The sequence below is a fragment of the Tursiops truncatus genome, chromosome 2 (genome assembly GCF_011762595.2).
Source record: "Tursiops truncatus isolate mTurTru1 chromosome 2, mTurTru1.mat.Y, whole genome shotgun sequence".
NCBI classification, from domain to species: domain Eukaryota; kingdom Metazoa; phylum Chordata; class Mammalia; order Artiodactyla; family Delphinidae; genus Tursiops; species Tursiops truncatus.
In genome coordinates, this window is record NC_047035.1 from 138,829,168 (window position 1) to 138,845,702 (window position 16,535).

Below are 16,535 nucleotides of genomic sequence, written 5' to 3' on the forward strand. Positions count from 1 at the left end.
TATAACTGAGATGATTGTATTATAGTCTTCCACCATGTAGATGTCTAAATTTCCTTGCAGTTCTGCCAATTTTTGCATCATATATTTTGAGGCTTTCTTTTTAGGTCCATACAAAATCATTTATGTTTTCCTTGTGATTATACCTCTATTCCTTTATTTCCAATGTTTCTTTGTCATGTGTTTTGGGTATGTCTTTTGTAAATAGCATATTTTTTTTTTAGACCCAACCTGACAGTTTCTATCTTTTATTTAACCAGCAAGTGTATTCGTAAAATAAATATTTATAATTATTATGATTACTGATAAGCTAGGGTGTATTTTAGTGTCTTATTTTGTGCTTTCAATTGTTTTTTTCCTTTCTAGCAGGCTATGGGATTAATCAAGTTTTCTTTATGCATCTTTTTCCTTTCTGCTAGGTTTGTATAGTTTATTTCTTCTCCATTACTGGTTATCCTTAAATTTATAACATGTACACGTGATTTGCAAACCCTTAAAATTAATCACTATCTCTGAACTTTTCAACCTCAGCATTTTTGACATTTTGGACCAGGTAATCCTCTGTGAACTATAAGATGTTTAGCAGCATCCCTGGCCTCCACCCCATTAGATGCCAGTAGTACCCTCCCTCTCCCCACCAGTCACTGCCACCCAGACATAGCCAGATGTCCCCCTGGGCAGCAAAACTTCCCAGTTTATAACCACTGGCTTAAGCAGTACAGTGACTTCAGCTGGGTCTGATGATCAATGTGACTTTTTTTTCCCACAGATTTTAAAACTGAGGAGGAGCTACTATCTTACATACATGAAAATTACCAAAAGACTGTGGCCACAGGAGAAATCGTGTTGTGTTCATGTGCTCGGAACATGATCTCAAACATTAAAGCATTCCTAAAGTCCAAAGGCACCAAGGAATTAGAAGTAAGGGAATCCGGATATTGTTGTTTGTCATAACAATGTTAGTTGCTTGTTGGTGGGTCTGGCTCATATGTCTTGGAAAATATCTGTTATGCAGTGCACATTTCAAAAATGATGAGTGAGGGGGTGAGCACAATTCTATGTCTTGGAAGATGGACGTAGTCCACTGAGAAGGCAGAAATCAAGGAAATGGGCCAAGTGGGAGTAATTACATGTACTTCCCTTCCAGTGAAAGCTCTATCCTCATCTGAGTTGCATGTTAGCTGCATGAATTAAGCCAGTGGTTCTTAACCCTGGCTGCACTTTAGAGTCACCTGGAACATTTCTTTAAAATGTTGATTCATTTTGCTTAGACTTCTCAATCACTACTTTATGGAATCTTCCTTTTATGAAAGTTCAAATCGGCAGGCTTGCTGTATCCATGCCCACTTGCTCTCAAATACTTTTCTACATGTTCTTTTAAAAAATATAAAAGAATATTACACTATTTTTCATTCAAATGAAAGAAAGAGGATGTACTTCCCTTCTTAGGGCATTAGTCAGCTGTGAAGAAATTAGAAATAATGATAAGCATTAATATTAATATTCTCCTATGTAATTTTGTATTTTCAGATGAACTGCCTACACCAAGTAAGAAACAACCTCTTGAAAACTAGCAAAAGTCTTCGACAGAATGTAGGAAAACTGGATAAAGACGATAAAGTCAGAGAGTAATTAACTACCTTTTTAATTTTTCTTAAAGATTTATTTATTATGATTTTTAAAATTTTTGGCTGCATCGGGTCTTAGTTGCAGCATGCGGGCTCTTCCTTGTGGTGCGTGGGCTTCCTTCTAGTTGTGGCACACGGGTTCCAGAGTACGTGGGCTCTCTAGTTGAGGTGCACGAGCTCAGTAGCTGTGGCGTGTGAGCTTAGTTGCCCCGCGGCATGTGGGATCTTAGTTTCCTGACCAGGGATTGAACCCACGTCTCTTGCATTGTAAGGCGGATTCTTTTCCACTGGACCAACAGGGAAGTCCCCCTTTTTTTTTTTTAAACTATTACTCCAAAACAGAACTTCCAAGATTTACTTGTATCAATTTAATTTTTCATTTTTAAAAAATTCTTTTCCATTATGGTTTATTACAGGATCTTGAATATATTCCCTGTGCTGCACACTAGGACCTTATTTATCTTTTTTAAAAAATTTTTGAGTATAGTTGCTTTACAATGTCGTTGTTTATCTATTTTATATATAATATAGTTTGTATCTGCTAGTCCCAAACTGCTAATTTATCCCTCCCCCACGCCCTTTGCCCTTTGCCCTTTGGTAACCATAAGTTTGTTTTCTGTGTCTGAGTCTGTTTCTGTTTCATAGGTAGTTCATTTGTGTCATATTTCAGATTCCACACATATAAGTGATGTATGTTTTTCTTTCTGACGTACTTCACTTAGTATGATAATCTCTAGGTCCATTCCTATTGCTGCAGATTGAATTATTTCATTTTTCTTTTCAATGGCTGAGTATATATCAGTTTAAAATAGATTGCCAGTTGCTTGAAGAGGCTTTTGTAGCTGATTCTCTATAACGTTCTAATGTTCAGTTTGCAACACCTGTTTACCTAATAACCATATTGCTATTTAGAAAGCAATGGCTCTTCTTTTTGGTTGTTGTTTCTTATGTAAACAGATCTCTGCATAAGGAAGGAACTTTCATTTCAGTTAAGTGACACTCAAAGCAGATATAACCAAGCTTTTTTTTTTTCTCTCAAGGTGCCAGCTCCAGGTATTTCTTCATTTGGAGATGTGTCGGCAGTGCCCTTCAGTATATGAACATATAGGTGAAATGGAGCAAGTAGTGGAGGAGGCAAGTATGCTGCTTAGTGCCTCTGGGGATGTGCTGTAGATGCATTCAGCTTCCTGCAGAGGCCATGTGGTAATTTTCTAAAATCTTCAGGTGACAGATTTGCTGCGCATGGTATGTTTAACTGAAGATTCGGCATACCTAGCAAAGTTTCTGGAAGAAATTTTGGAATTGTAAGTTTGATGACTACTAATTTAAATTTAAAATAATTTTACCAAGAACTTATATAGGTATTGTCTCAGAATTGTAGCATTGTAAGGACTATTTCTCATGCTGGGTGAGGAAGGGAGTAGAGAGGGTGGAATGGTGACTGACTGTTCCATATTTAATCAATCTATTCCACAGGTATATTGATTCAATCCCAAAGATACTTGGACATCTTTACCACAGCCTAGGATTTGTGATTCCTCAGAAGCTGGCTGGTGTCCTTCCTACAGATTTTATCAGTGATGACTCCATGACACAGGAGAGCAAATCACCCCTTTCTGTGCCTCTTACGTCAAATGCTCATAGGTCAGTGTCGGGTGGCACTGAATCTGACCAACTGGAGGAGCTTCGTTCCAGATCAGCTAAGAAGAGAAGGTAGGAGCTCAAGGAATTAAAGGAATTACTTTCACTGTTACAGTTCTGGTATAGGGTATGTTTAAGCCATAGTCCAGTTGTCTTTGTCTATAATTTATTGAATTAGTAGTTGCCCTTATGTCTGAATCACAGAAGCCAATTATTAGAGTTCTTAACAAGGAGCATCTGACACTCTTTATGTTATCTGGGGAATATATAGTCTTGTATTGTGTAGTCACAGTCCCCTCTTGACTCTCCACATGGGGTCTCCAAGAACTAGGAGCCTTCCATGAGATAAGCTTAGGGTTTCAGCTTACTTTGTATATTTTCCATGATGCTCTACATTGTTCATAACTAGTTAAATTTATAGTTGTTACTTTTAGAAATTCTGGGATTGACTTGTTTTACTGTAAGTTCAGGGCAACCTCAAGATAACCGACTTTTATTTAAGTGTTTTATTTTAAACTCTAGTTCCATTCTGATATAACTAGCTGTAACCTGTATTCAGTGTATATTGACTGTTTCTTTCTATTTTTAAAAGGAAAAATGCAATAAGACATAAAAGCATTGCAGAGGTTTCACAAAATCTGCGACAAATTGAAATTCCCAAAGTATCCAAGAGAGCTACGAAAAATGTAAGTCATTTCCAGGAGATAGAAAGTGGTATCACTTTGGGCCTGAGTTCATACAATAAATAAGAATGAAACACAGTGTCTTTACTTTTAAGAAATGAGCATTGGAGGATACAGAAATAAAATTAGGTATTTTTATGAATGTGTCTACAACTGTAATCTAAGGAATAAAGAAATATAAATTTAAATATTAATCATTTTTCCCAAAAGTGTGACAGAGGTAATATTAAGGGGAAAAAAATAGTAAAAGTTAGGAATGAATAAGTTAATTCAAAATCTTTAATGTAGTTAAGAAAACTCATGAAATAATAACATAAGCAAAAGAAGCCATTGAAAAATAATGTACAATCATAATAGGACTTTGTGTATCAGAAAGTACTTTTCAGTAAGTATGTTTTACGTCAATAACAAGTTACAAAAGCAAACAAAAAAAGTCCTGAAGCCAGGTGGTAATTATTTTTCTGTGGCAGTAGATGTTAGGACTTGTTAGTTGCAAAAACAGAAATCCAGCTGGAGTCTATTTACTAAGTAGAATTAATGTCTTACTAAGAGAAGGAGAGAGACAAAAAAATGCATTGAAACTTTTAAACTGCATGAATTATGAGAAGAGTTAAAATTCTAGGAGAACTAGCTTTAGAAGCATTAATCATTACAATAGTGGTTTGTTTCTAGAGATTTATAGCTGTGCTTTAGTACTGGAGGTGGGGTTTCTTTGGAAGAGTTAGTGGTGTTCACTTTCTTATATGAGTGAATAAGATGCAAATCTTAGATATCTTGGAGATTTTGTTCAGAGAGTATGAAGTCCAAAAGGTATCAGACCACCTCTCTCACTAGATTTTACACGATTAGCAGTCCTTTCTAGCACTCCTTTTGGAAAACTTTTGTTTCAGATTGGCCTAGAAACTTAACTTCTTTAAGACCAGATTTACTGAGATCAGGATTTGATTTTGGTTAAAAAAGAATATCATTTGTTAAGTTTCTGCTCCTATTTGGCTGTTTATTCTTTAATGATTGCAGTGGCATAATTGAAAAAAACAGCAACAAAATCTTTAAAAACAATTCTCTGTTTAGATGCCATTTGAGTTTAGGCACTTGAATCCTCTGCTATAATAGCAAATAAATAGCAGGTGGGTATTTTTTTTTCTGCCCGCCACACGGCATGTGGGATCTTAGTTCCCCAACCAGGGATCGAACCAGCACTCCCTGCAGTGGAAGCACGGAGTCTTAACCACTGGACCACCAGGGAAGTCCCCAAATAGCAGTTTTATACAGAGACGTTCCTAAGGGTATATAGCCATCCTCTAATATTATGGGGTTTCCCTGATGTTTTAGTTATAAAAGGTATACAGAAACATCGTTTAAAAGTTGAAATTATATAAAGTTAACTGTTAGTGCCTCTTCACCATCCATTCTTCAGAAGTAATCGCTGATGACAGTTTGTTGTGTATATTTCCAGGCCCTGTTTTTGTGCATTTTACAACTATTTCTGTTACAGATTCCTACAAGTGGAATTGCAAGGATCAAAGGGTTTCTTGTGGAATTTTTATTCTTTTAAATGAATTCCTATTTAAATTTTCTTATTGGATTTTCTCATCTTTCAGGAGAATTCTCACCCTACTCTTCAGCAGCCTCCACCCCCAGTGAAAGAAACGGTACAAGGTATACTTTGTTTCCTTGTTGTACTCAGTGACAGTTTTATTTTGATTACATATATTTAAGCAGTTGCATATAGTTAAAAATTATAGTTTTTTGTAATTGTTGGTTTATGAAATATGTCCATATACTGTGTGCTAGAGGAGTAGGATGTTCACATGGTCTCAAAATACTGCATTTTGTAAAATAACTGGTCTCAAATTTTTTAATTAATTTATTTTTTGTTTGTTTATTTTTGGCTGCATTGGGTCTTCATTGCTGTGTGTGGGCTTTCTCTAGTTGTGGCAAGCGGGGGGCTACTCTTCGTTGCAATGCGCGGGCTTCTCGTGGTGGCTTCTCCTGTGGAGCATGGGCTCTAGGCACGTGGGCTTGGTAGTTGTGGCGCACGGGCTTAGTTACTCCGTGGCATGTGAGATCTTCCCGGACCAGGGCTCGAACTCGTGTCCCCTGCATTGGCAGGTGGATTCTTAACCACTGTGCCACCAGGGAAGCCCTAAAATTTTTTTTTAATGCCATTAACATGAAAGCTGAAAAAGAAAAGAGGCAGTGGAGCTGGTTTAGATAAAAGGAATTTAACTGTGACATAAGTGCACTACATGATCCCTGCTTGGGTCTTAAATATAGGGTAAAAAGCTATAACGGATATTACTGAGACGATGAGAGGAAATTCGAAGATGGTTTAGATATACGCCCTTGTTCTTTGGAGATACATGCTGAAATACAGGAAACTGAAGAGTTGTGATGTCTGCAACTCACTCTCCAGCGTTCTGGGGTGGGCAGTTGTACAAACGTAGAGAGAGAGATGGAGGGAGAAAACAAATGTTGACAGTTGGTGAATTTTAGTGACAGTTCTATGTGTGTTTTTTTGGTTTTGGTTTTTTTTAATATTTATTTATTTGGTTGTGCTGGGTCTTAGTTGCAGCTCGCCAGCTCCTTAGTTGCGGCACACAGGCTCCTTAGTTGTGGCATGCAAACTCTTAGTCGCAACATGCATGTGGGATCTAGTTCCCTGACTAGAGATCAAACCCGGGCCCCCTGCATTGGGAGCGTGGAGTCTTATCCACTGAGCCACCACCAAAGTCACCATGATTCTACGTTGAAATTTTCTATAGATATTAAACTTCTCCAAAATTTGGGAAAAATGGAAAACAGATCAAATTTGGCTGTCAGGCCGTAAATCAGTTTCATAGACAGCCTAAGGCAGGTAACAGAGGCTTTTATAATGGAGATAGAGAAACATTTTTTTGAAACTTTGGTGTGCATTATTGGCGTCCTTAATGTTTATGTCATTGATGGGTAAAAAAGGCTCCTCCCAGTTTGTGGATCCTGGTTTATTTGGTTTTTATTTAAGTGACTTGCAATTAGAATTTTTTTACTCTTGGTGAATTTTTGAGTAGCCTCCACCAGGCCATCTTGCTTAAGATTAAGATTAAAATGCTAGCCTGCTGGCTTTGTCAAGTATTTCCTGACTCTTCAGCTATTTTTCCTAACTTTGAGTCTAGATGGTTACAACTCTCATGCTCTGAAGTTAGGAAGAGGATTTAAAATATAGTAGTTCCCCCCTTATCCACAGGGGTTACGTTCCAATACCCTCAGATACCTGAAACTTCAGATAGTACCAAACCCTATACTATGTTTTTTCCTATACATACATACCTATGATAAAGTTTAATTTATAAATTAGGCATGGTAAGAATTAACAATACCATAATAAAATAGAACAATTATAACAATATGCTATAATAAAAGTTACATGAATGTGGTCTTTCTCAAAATATCTTGTACAAATTTAATGCCTTTTCCATCTTAACTAAGCACTTTCGTGCGTTGTAGCCATAATTTTTGCAGTTTGAGTTGTGACAGCAAAACTAGCGTGAATTTTTCCTTCACAGTTTCACAGATAGACAATTCACTCTTACCATAGATCGTAGCAACCTTAACATACAATTTTTTTTTCCCTTAAGTTGAGAAACTTTTTATTTATAGGAAGCACTTTATGACTTCTTTTCAGCATATCCAAGTTGCCAGCATCACTACTTTTGTGCTTTGGGACACAAGAAGTATTTAAGTAAAATAAGGGTTACTTGAATATAGCACTGCTATACTGCTACAGTTGATCTGATAACCCAGCTGGCTACTAAGTGCCTAACGGGTGGGATATGCTGGGCAAAGGAATGATTCATGTTTTGGGTGGGACAGAGCAGGATGGCATGAGATTTTATCACACTACTCAGAAAGACACACAACTTTAAAACTTATGACTTATGTATTTCTGGGATTTTTCATTTGATATTTTCAGACTGCAGTTGACTGCGGGTAACTGAAAATGTGGAAAGTGAAACTGCAGATAGGGAGGGACTACTGTATCCCAGCAAATTAGTAATATACTCAAAAGAAGAAAAATGAAATCTCTGGGATTGAAAAGAACAGTTTCTCTGCTTGACGCTGAAATACAAAGCAGCAAAAAGTTCCAATGTGAGAAAAATATCGTAACACTGGGATATATTAAAAGGACTATGATTTACATTATCCAACCTCTCACTTAAGGATTATGTCCATTTTACAGTGAATAAAACTTCTAATTTAAGTGATGTGGGCCTTCCTTGTATTCCTGAAAGGTTGGGTTTAAATTAAATTTACAAATGTAAGTAGTTTCTAAAAACTTTTTTTTAAGTTTTTTTTTTAATATTTATTTATTTATTTGGTTGCACCAGGTCTTATTTGCAGCACGTGGGCTCCTTTAGTTGTGGCAGGCAGGCTCCTTAGTTGCGGCATGCACGTGGGATCTAGTTCCCTGGCCGGGGATCGAACCCAGGCCCCCCGCGTTGCGAGCGTGAAGTCTTAAGCACTGCGCCATCAGGGAAGTAAATAGTTTTGATATACCATGTGAGTGTACTATTTAAGGAAATCCTATTAGTAAATGTGAATATAGCAGTCAGCCTGTAAAATAGCTTCCTCAAGCAGATTCTCTGTTTTGGATATCTTTCTTTTCCCACATGTGGCTTTTATTAATGATAATATTTGACTTTCTTTTTTTCTTAATGCTTTCAGAAGTGACCAAAGTTCGAAGAAATCTCTTCAACCAGGAAATGATTTCTCCTTCAAAGAGATCTGTAAAGCGGGGGTTGCCTAGAAGCCATTCTGTGTCAGCTGTGGAAGGTCTAGAGTATAAACTTGACAACTTCAAGAGGACCAAAGGTACTACATTTTAGGGTAACCACGAGAAGGGGATTCTTGGACCCAAACCGGTCTCCAGACTCTTGTTGCAGAAGCTCATTAATCTCATGTTTTCCTCTCCTCTTTGGTTACTATCAGTTAATTTTCCACTTGGGGTCTCTCCCTCCAAGTTTAGATGAAGAATTAATCCTGGTCTTTCTCATTCCTCCCTTTCTGGTTACCCCTACAGACAACAGACAAACATCTATTTTATAAAACCAATTAAACCAAAATGAAAGATAGTGACTAGCAATTTTCTAGTCTTTCGGTGTGTTGGGGTTTTTTTTGCTTTTTTATAATTGAGACCATTCATGTATCATAAAATCAACTTTTAGTGGTTTTCAGTATATTCACAAAGTTGTGCAACCATCATGACACATTCCAGAACATTTTCATCATTCCAGAAAGAAGCCCTGTACCTACCCATTAGTATCACTCTCCATTTCTCCCAGTCTTCCCAGCTGTAGGCAACCACCAGTCTACTTTCTGTTTTTATAGATTTCTTATGGATATTTCTTTTAAGAGGAATCATATTATGTGGTCTTTGTAACTGGCTTTTTTTACTTTACCATAATGTTTTCAAGGTTTATACGTGGTGTAGTACGTCTCAGTACTTCATTTCTTTTTATTGACAAAAATATACCATTGTATGGATAAACTACATTTTACTTATCCATTCATCAATTGGTGGACATTTAAGTTGTTCCTACTTTTGGCTATTGTGAGTGATGCTGCTGTAAACATTCATATATAAGATTGTGTGTAGACACATTTTTAATTCTCAGGCATATGCCTAGAAATGAAATTGCTGGATCATATGGTAACTCTATGTTTAACTTTTTAAGCAATTACCAGACTGTTTTCCAAAGTGGCTATACCATTTTATATTCCCACTAACAGTGTATGAGGGTTCTAATTTCTCCACATCCTTGCCTCCACCTTCCATTGTCCCTCTTTGATTCTGCTCATCCTAGTGGGTGTAAAGTGGTGTGTCATTGTGGTTATGAGTTGCATTTCCTTGATAACTAATGTTGTTGAGTTGCTTTTCATGTGCTCGCTGGCCATTTGTATATCTTCTTTGGAGAACTCTTTGCCCATTTTTATATTAGGTTGTTTGTCTTTTCACTGTTGAGCTGTAAGAGTTCTTTATATATTCTAGATACCGGCCCCTTATCAGATATACAATTTGCAAATATTTTTTCCCCAATCTGTTGGGTTTTCTTTTCACTTTCTTGATAGTGTTCTTTGATACATAAAATACTTTTAATTTTGATGATATCCATTTTTTAAAATTTATTTTTGGCTGCATTGGGTCTTCATTGTGGTGCGTGGGATCTTTAGTTGCGGCATGCAAACACTTAGTTGCAGCATCTGGGATCTAGTTCCCTGACCAGGGTTCATACCCGGGCCCCCTGCATTGGGAGCATGGAGTCTTAGCCACTGGACCACCAGCGAAGTCCCAATTTTTTTTTTTTTTTAAATAAATTTATTTATTTATTTATTTATGGCTGCATTGGGTCTTCATTGCTACACACAGGCTTTCTCTAGTTGTGGCGAACGGGGGCCACTCTTCATTGCGGTGCATGGGCTTCTCATTGTGGTGGCTTCTCTTGTTGTGGAACATGGGCTCTAGGCACACAGGTTTCAGTAGTTGTGGCATGTGGGCTCAGTATTTGTGGCTTGCAGGCTCTAGAGCGCAGGCTCAGCAGTTGTGGGACACGGGCTTAGTTGCACCGCAGCATGTGGTATCTTCCCAGACCAGGGCTTGAACCTGTGTCCCCTGCACTGGCAGGCAGATTCTTAACCACTGCAACACCAGGGAAGTCCCCCTAATTCTCTTTATATTTTATTTTTTTTTAACATCTTTATTGGGGTATAATTGCTTTACAATGGTGTGTTAGTTTCTGCTTTATAACAAAGTGAATCAGTTATACATACACATATGTTCCCATATCTCTTCCCTCTTGCGTCTCCCTCCCTCCCACCCTCCCTATCCCACCCCTCCAGGCGGTCACAAAGCACCGGGCCGATATCCCTGTGCCATGCGGCTGCTTCCCACTAGCTATCTACCTTACGTTTGTTAGTGTATATATGTCCATGCCTCTCTCTCGCCCTGTCACAGCTCACCCTTCCCCCTCCCCATATCCTCAAGTCCGTTCTCCAGTAGGTCTGTGTCTTTATTCCTGTCTTACCCCTAGGTTCTTCATGACATTTTTTTTTTCTTAAATTCCATATATATGTGTTAGCATACGGTATTTGACTTTCTCTTTCTGACTTACTTCACTCTGTATGACAGACTCTAGGTCTATCCACCTCATTACAAATAGCTCAATTTCATTTCTTTTTATGGCTGAGTAATATTCCATTGTATATATGTGCCACATCTTCTTTATCCATTCATCCGATGATGGGCACTTCGGTTGTTTCCATCTCCGGGCTATTGTAAATAGAGCTGCAATGAACGTTTTGGTACATGACTCTTTGAATTTTGTTTTTCTCAGGGTATATGCCCAGTAGTGGGATTGCTGGGTCATATGGTAGTTCTATTTGTAGTTTTTTAAGGAACCTCCATACTGTTCTCCATAGTGGCTGAACCAGTTTCACATTCCCACCAGCAGTGCAAGAGTGTTCCCTTTTCTCCACACCCTCTCCAGCATTTATTGTTTCTTGATTTTTTGATGATGGACATTCTGACTGGTGTGAGATGATATCTCATTGTAGTTTTGATTTGCATTTCTCTAATGATTAATGATGTTGAGCATTCTTTCATGTGTTTGTTGGCAGTCTATATATCTTCTTTGGAGAAATGTCTGTTTAGGTCTTCTGCCCATTTTTGGATTGGGTTGTTTGTTTTTTGTTATTGAGCTGCATGAGCTGCTTGTAAATTTCGGAAATTAATCCTTTGTCAGTTGCTTCATTTACAAATATTTTCTCCCATTCTGAGGGTTGTCTTTTGGTTTGTTTATGGTTTCCTTTGCTGTCCAAAAGCTTTAAAGTTTCATTAGGTCCCATTTGTTTATTTTTGTTTTTATTTCCATTTCTCTAGGAGGTGGGTCAAAAAGGATCTTGCTGTGATTTATGTCATAGAGTGTTCTGCCTATGTTTTCCTCTAATAGTTTGATAGTTTCTGGCCTTACATTTAGGTCTTTAATCCATTTTGAGCTTATTTTTGTGTATGGTGTTAGGGAGTGATCTAATCTCATACTTTTACATGTAGCTGTCCAGTTTTCCCAGCAAAACTTATTGAAGAGGCTGTCATTTCTCCACTGTACATTCTTGCCTCCTTTATCAAAGATAAGGTGACCATATGTGCGTGGGTTTATCTCTGGGCTTTCTATCCTGTTCCATTGATCTATCTTTCTGTTTTTGTGCCAGTACCATACTGCCTTGATTACTGTAGCTTTGTAGTATAGTCTGAAGTCAGGGAGCCTGATTCCTCCAGCTCCGTTTTTCTTTCTCAAGATTGCTTTGGCTATTCGGGGTCTTTTGTGTTTCCATACAAATTGTGAAATTTTTTGTTCTAGTTCTCTGAAAAATGCCATCGGTAGTTTGATAGGGATTGCATTGAATCTATAGATTGCTTTGGGTAGTAGAGTCATTTTCACAATGTTGATTCTGCCAGTCCAAGAACATGGTATATTTCTCCATCTATTTGTATCATCTTTAATTTCTTTCATTAGTGTCTTATAATTTTCTGCATACAGGTCTTTTGTCTCCTTAGGTAGGTTTATACCTAGATATTTTATTCTTTTTGTTGCAATGGTAAATGGGAGTGTTTTCTTGATTTCATTTTCAGATTTTTCATCCTTAGTGTATAGGAATGCCAGAGATTTCTGTGCATTAATTTTGTACCCTGCAACCTTACTGAATTCATTGATTAGCTCTAGTCGTTTTCTGGTAGCACCTTTAGGATTCTCTATGTATAGTATCATGTCATCTGCAAACAGTGACAGCTTTACTTCTTTTCTGATTTGGATTCCTTTTATTTCCTTTTCTTCTCTGATTGCTGTGGCTAAAACTTCCAAAGCTATGTTGAGTAAGAGTGGTGAGAGTGGGCAACCTTGTCTTGTTCCTGATCTTAGTGGAAATGCTTTCAGTTTTTCACCATTGAGGATGATGTTGGCTGTGGGTTTGTCATATATGGCCTTTATTATGTTGAGGAAAGTTCCCTCTATGCCTACTTTCTGCAGGGTTTTTATCATAAATGGGTGCTGAATTTTGTCAAAAGCTTTCTCTGCATCTATTGAGATGATCATATGGTTTTTCTCCTTCAAATTGTTAATATGGTTTATCACATTGATTGATTTGCATATATTGAAGAATCCTTCCATTCCTGGAATAAACCCCACTTGATCAACGTGTATGATCCTTTTAATGTGCTGTTGGATTCTGTTTGCTAGTATTTTGTTGAGGATTTTTGAATCTATGTTCATCAGTGATATTGGCCTGTAGTTTTCTTTCTTTGTGACATCCTTGTCTGGTTTTGGTATCCAGGTGATGGTGGCCTCGTAGAATGAATTTGGGAGTGTTCCTCCCTCTGCTATATTTTGGAAGAGTTTGAGAAGGATAGGTGTTAGCTCTTCTCTAAATGTTTGATAGAATTCGCCTGTGAAGACATCTGGTCCTGGACTTTTGTTTGTTGGAAGATTTTTAATCACAGTTTCAATTTCAGTGCTTGTGATTGGTCTGTTTATATTTTCTATTTCTTCCTGATTCAGTCTTGGCAGGTTGTGCATTTCTTCCAGGTTGTCCATTATATTGGCATAGAGTTGCTTGTAGTAATCCCTCATGATCTTTTGTATTTCTGCAGTGTCAGTTGTTACTTCTCCTTTTTCATTTCTAATTCTATTGATTTGAGTCTTCTCCCTTTTTTTCTTGATGAGTCTGGCTAATGGTTTATCTATTTTGTTTATCTTCTCAAAGAACCATCTTTTAGTTTTATTGATCTTTGCTATCGTTTCCTTCATTTCTTTTTCATTTATTTCTGATCTGATTTTTATGATTTCTTTCCTTCTGGTAACTTTGGGGTTTTTTTGTTCTTCTTTCTCTAATTGCTTTAGGTGCAAGGTTAGGTTGTTTATTCAAGATGTTTTCTGTTTCTTAAGGTGGGCTTGTATTGCTATAAACTTCCCTCTTAGAACTGCTTTTGCTGCATCCCATAGGTTTTGGGTCGTCGTGTCTCCATTGTCATGTTTCTAGGTATTTTTTGATTTCATCTTTGATTTCTTCAGTGATCACTTCATTATTAAGTAGTGTATTGTTTAGCCTCTATGTGTTTGTAGTTTTTACAGATCTTTTCCTGTAATTGATATCTAACCTCATAGCATTGTGGTTGGAAAAGATACTTGATACAATTTCAATTTTCTTAAATTTACCAAGGCTTGATTTGTGACCCAAGATATGATCTATCCTGGAGAATGTTCCATGAGCACTTGAGAAAAATGTGTATTCTGTTGTTTTTGGATGGAATGTCCTATAAATATCAATTAAGTCCATCTTGTTTAATGTATCATTTAAAGCTTGTGTTTCCTTATTTACTTTCGTTTTGGATGATCTGTCCATTGGTGAAATTGGGGTGTTAAAGTTCCCTACTATGAATGTGCTACTGTCGATTTCCCCTTTTGTGGCTGTTAGTATTTGCCTTATGTATTGAGGTGCTCCTATGTTGGGTGCATAAATATTTACAATTGTTATATCTTCTTTTTGGATCAATCCCTTGATCATTATGTAGTGCCCTTTGTCTCTTCTAATAGTCTTTATTTTAGAGTCTGTTTTGTCTGATATGAGAATTGCTCTTCCAGTTTTCTTTTGGTTTCCATTTGCATGGAATATCTTTTTCCATCCCCTTACTTTCAGTCTGTATGTGTCTCTAGGTTTGAAGTGGGTCTCTTGTAGATAGCATATATATGGGTCTTGTTTTTGTATCCATTCAGCCAATCTGTGTCTTTTGGTGGGAGCATTTAGTCCATTTACATTTAAGGTAATTATCGATATGTATGTTCCTATTCCCATTTTCTAAATTGTTTTGGGTTCATTATTGTAGGTCTTTTCCTTCTCTTGTGTTTCTTGCCTAGAGAAGTTCCTTTAGCATTTGTTGTAGAGCTGGTTTGGTGGTGCTGAACTCTCTCAGCTTTTGCTTGTCTGTAAAGGTTTTAATTTCTCCGTCAAATCTGAATGAGATCCTTGCTAGGTAGAGTAATCTTGGTTGCAGGTTTTTCTCCTTCATCACTTTAAATATGTCCTGCCACTCTCTTCTGGCTTGTAGAGTTTCTGCTGAAAGATCAGCTGTTAACCTTATGGGGATTCCCTGTGTGTTATTTGTTGTTTTCCCTTGCTGCTTTTAATATGCTTTCCTTGTATTTAATTTTTGACAGTTTGATTAATATGTGTCTTGGCGTATTTCTCCTTGGATTTATCCTGTATGGCACTCTCTGTGCTTCCTGTACTTGATTAACTATTTCCTTTCCCATATTAGGGAAGTTTTTAACTATTATCTCTTCAAATATTTCCTCATTCCCTTTCTTTTTCTCTTCTTCTGGAACCCCTATAATTCGAATGTTGGTGCGTTTAATGTTGTCCCAGAGGTCTCTGAAACTGTCCTCAGTTCTTTTCATTCTTTTTTCTTTATTCTGCTCTGCAGTAGTAATTTCCACTATTTTATCTTTCAGGTCACTTATCCGTTCTTCTGCCTCAGTTATTCTGCTACTGATTCCATCTAGAGTATCTTTAATTTCATTTATTGTGTTGTTCATCGTTGTTTGTTTCATCTTTAGTACTTCTAGGTCCTTGTTAAATGTTTTCTTGCATTTTGTCTATTCTATTTCCAAGATTTTGGATCATCTTTACTATCATTATTCTGAATTCTTTTTCAGGTAGACTGCCTATTTCCTCTTCATTTGTTAGGTCTGGTGGGTTTTTATCTTGCTCCTTCATCTGCGGTGTGTTTTTCTGTCTTCTCATTTTGCTTATCTTACTGTGTTTGGGGTCTCCTTTTTGCAGGCTGCAGGTTCGTAGTTCCCGTTGTTTTTGGTGTCTGTCCCCAGTGGCTAAGGTTGGTTCAGTGGGTTATGTAGGCTTCCTGGTGGAGGGGACTAGTGCCTGTGTTCTGGTGGAAGAGGCTGGATCTTTTCTCTCTGGTGGGCAGGTCCACGTCTGGTGGTGTGTTTTGTGGTGTCTGTGGACTTATTATGATTTTAGGCAGCCTCTCTGCTAATGGGTGGGGTTGTGTTACTGTTTTGCTAGTTGATTGGCATAGGGTGCCCAGCACTGTAGCTTGCTGGTCGTTGAGTGAAGCTGCGTGCTGGCATTGAGATGGAGATCTCTGGGAGATTTTTACCATTTGATATTATGTGGAGCTGGGAGGTCTCTTGTTGACCAGTGTCCTGAAGTTGGCTCTCCCACCTCAGAGGCACAGCACTGACTCCTGCCTGCAGCACCAAGAGCCTTTCATCCACACGGTTCAGAATAAGAGGGAGAAAAAGTAGAGAGAAAGAATTAGTAGAAGTAGGAAGAAAGGAAGGAAGAAGGAAAGAAGGAAAGAAAGAAAGGAGAGAGGGAGGGAGGGACGGACGGACGGACGGTGGGAGGAAGGAGGGAAGGAAGGAAAAAAGAAAGAAAGAAGATAAAATAAAGTAAAATATAATAAAGTTATTAAATTAAAAATAATAATTAAGAAAAAAATTTTAAAAAACCCAGATGGATAGAACCTTAGGACAAA

General features: G+C 37.6%; 1 protein-coding gene across 2 annotated transcripts in view; it reads left to right on the forward strand.

Moving 5' to 3' along the window:
- TICRR (TOPBP1 interacting checkpoint and replication regulator) overlaps nucleotides 1–16,535 on the forward strand; it is a 50,996-nt gene that overhangs the window by 16,326 nt on the left and 18,135 nt on the right. For both annotated transcript variants that reach the window (XM_033852124.2, XM_019945935.3), the window contains exons 8-15: nucleotides 767–918; nucleotides 1,528–1,625; nucleotides 2,666–2,759; nucleotides 2,850–2,929; nucleotides 3,102–3,338; nucleotides 3,859–3,952; nucleotides 5,551–5,608; nucleotides 8,654–8,800. In XM_033852124.2, coding sequence (XP_033708015.1) covers nucleotides 767–918; nucleotides 1,528–1,625; nucleotides 2,666–2,759; nucleotides 2,850–2,929; nucleotides 3,102–3,338; nucleotides 3,859–3,952; nucleotides 5,551–5,608; nucleotides 8,654–8,800 — 960 coding nt within the window. The remainder of the gene's footprint in view (nucleotides 1–766; nucleotides 919–1,527; nucleotides 1,626–2,665; nucleotides 2,760–2,849; nucleotides 2,930–3,101; nucleotides 3,339–3,858; nucleotides 3,953–5,550; nucleotides 5,609–8,653; nucleotides 8,801–16,535) is intronic.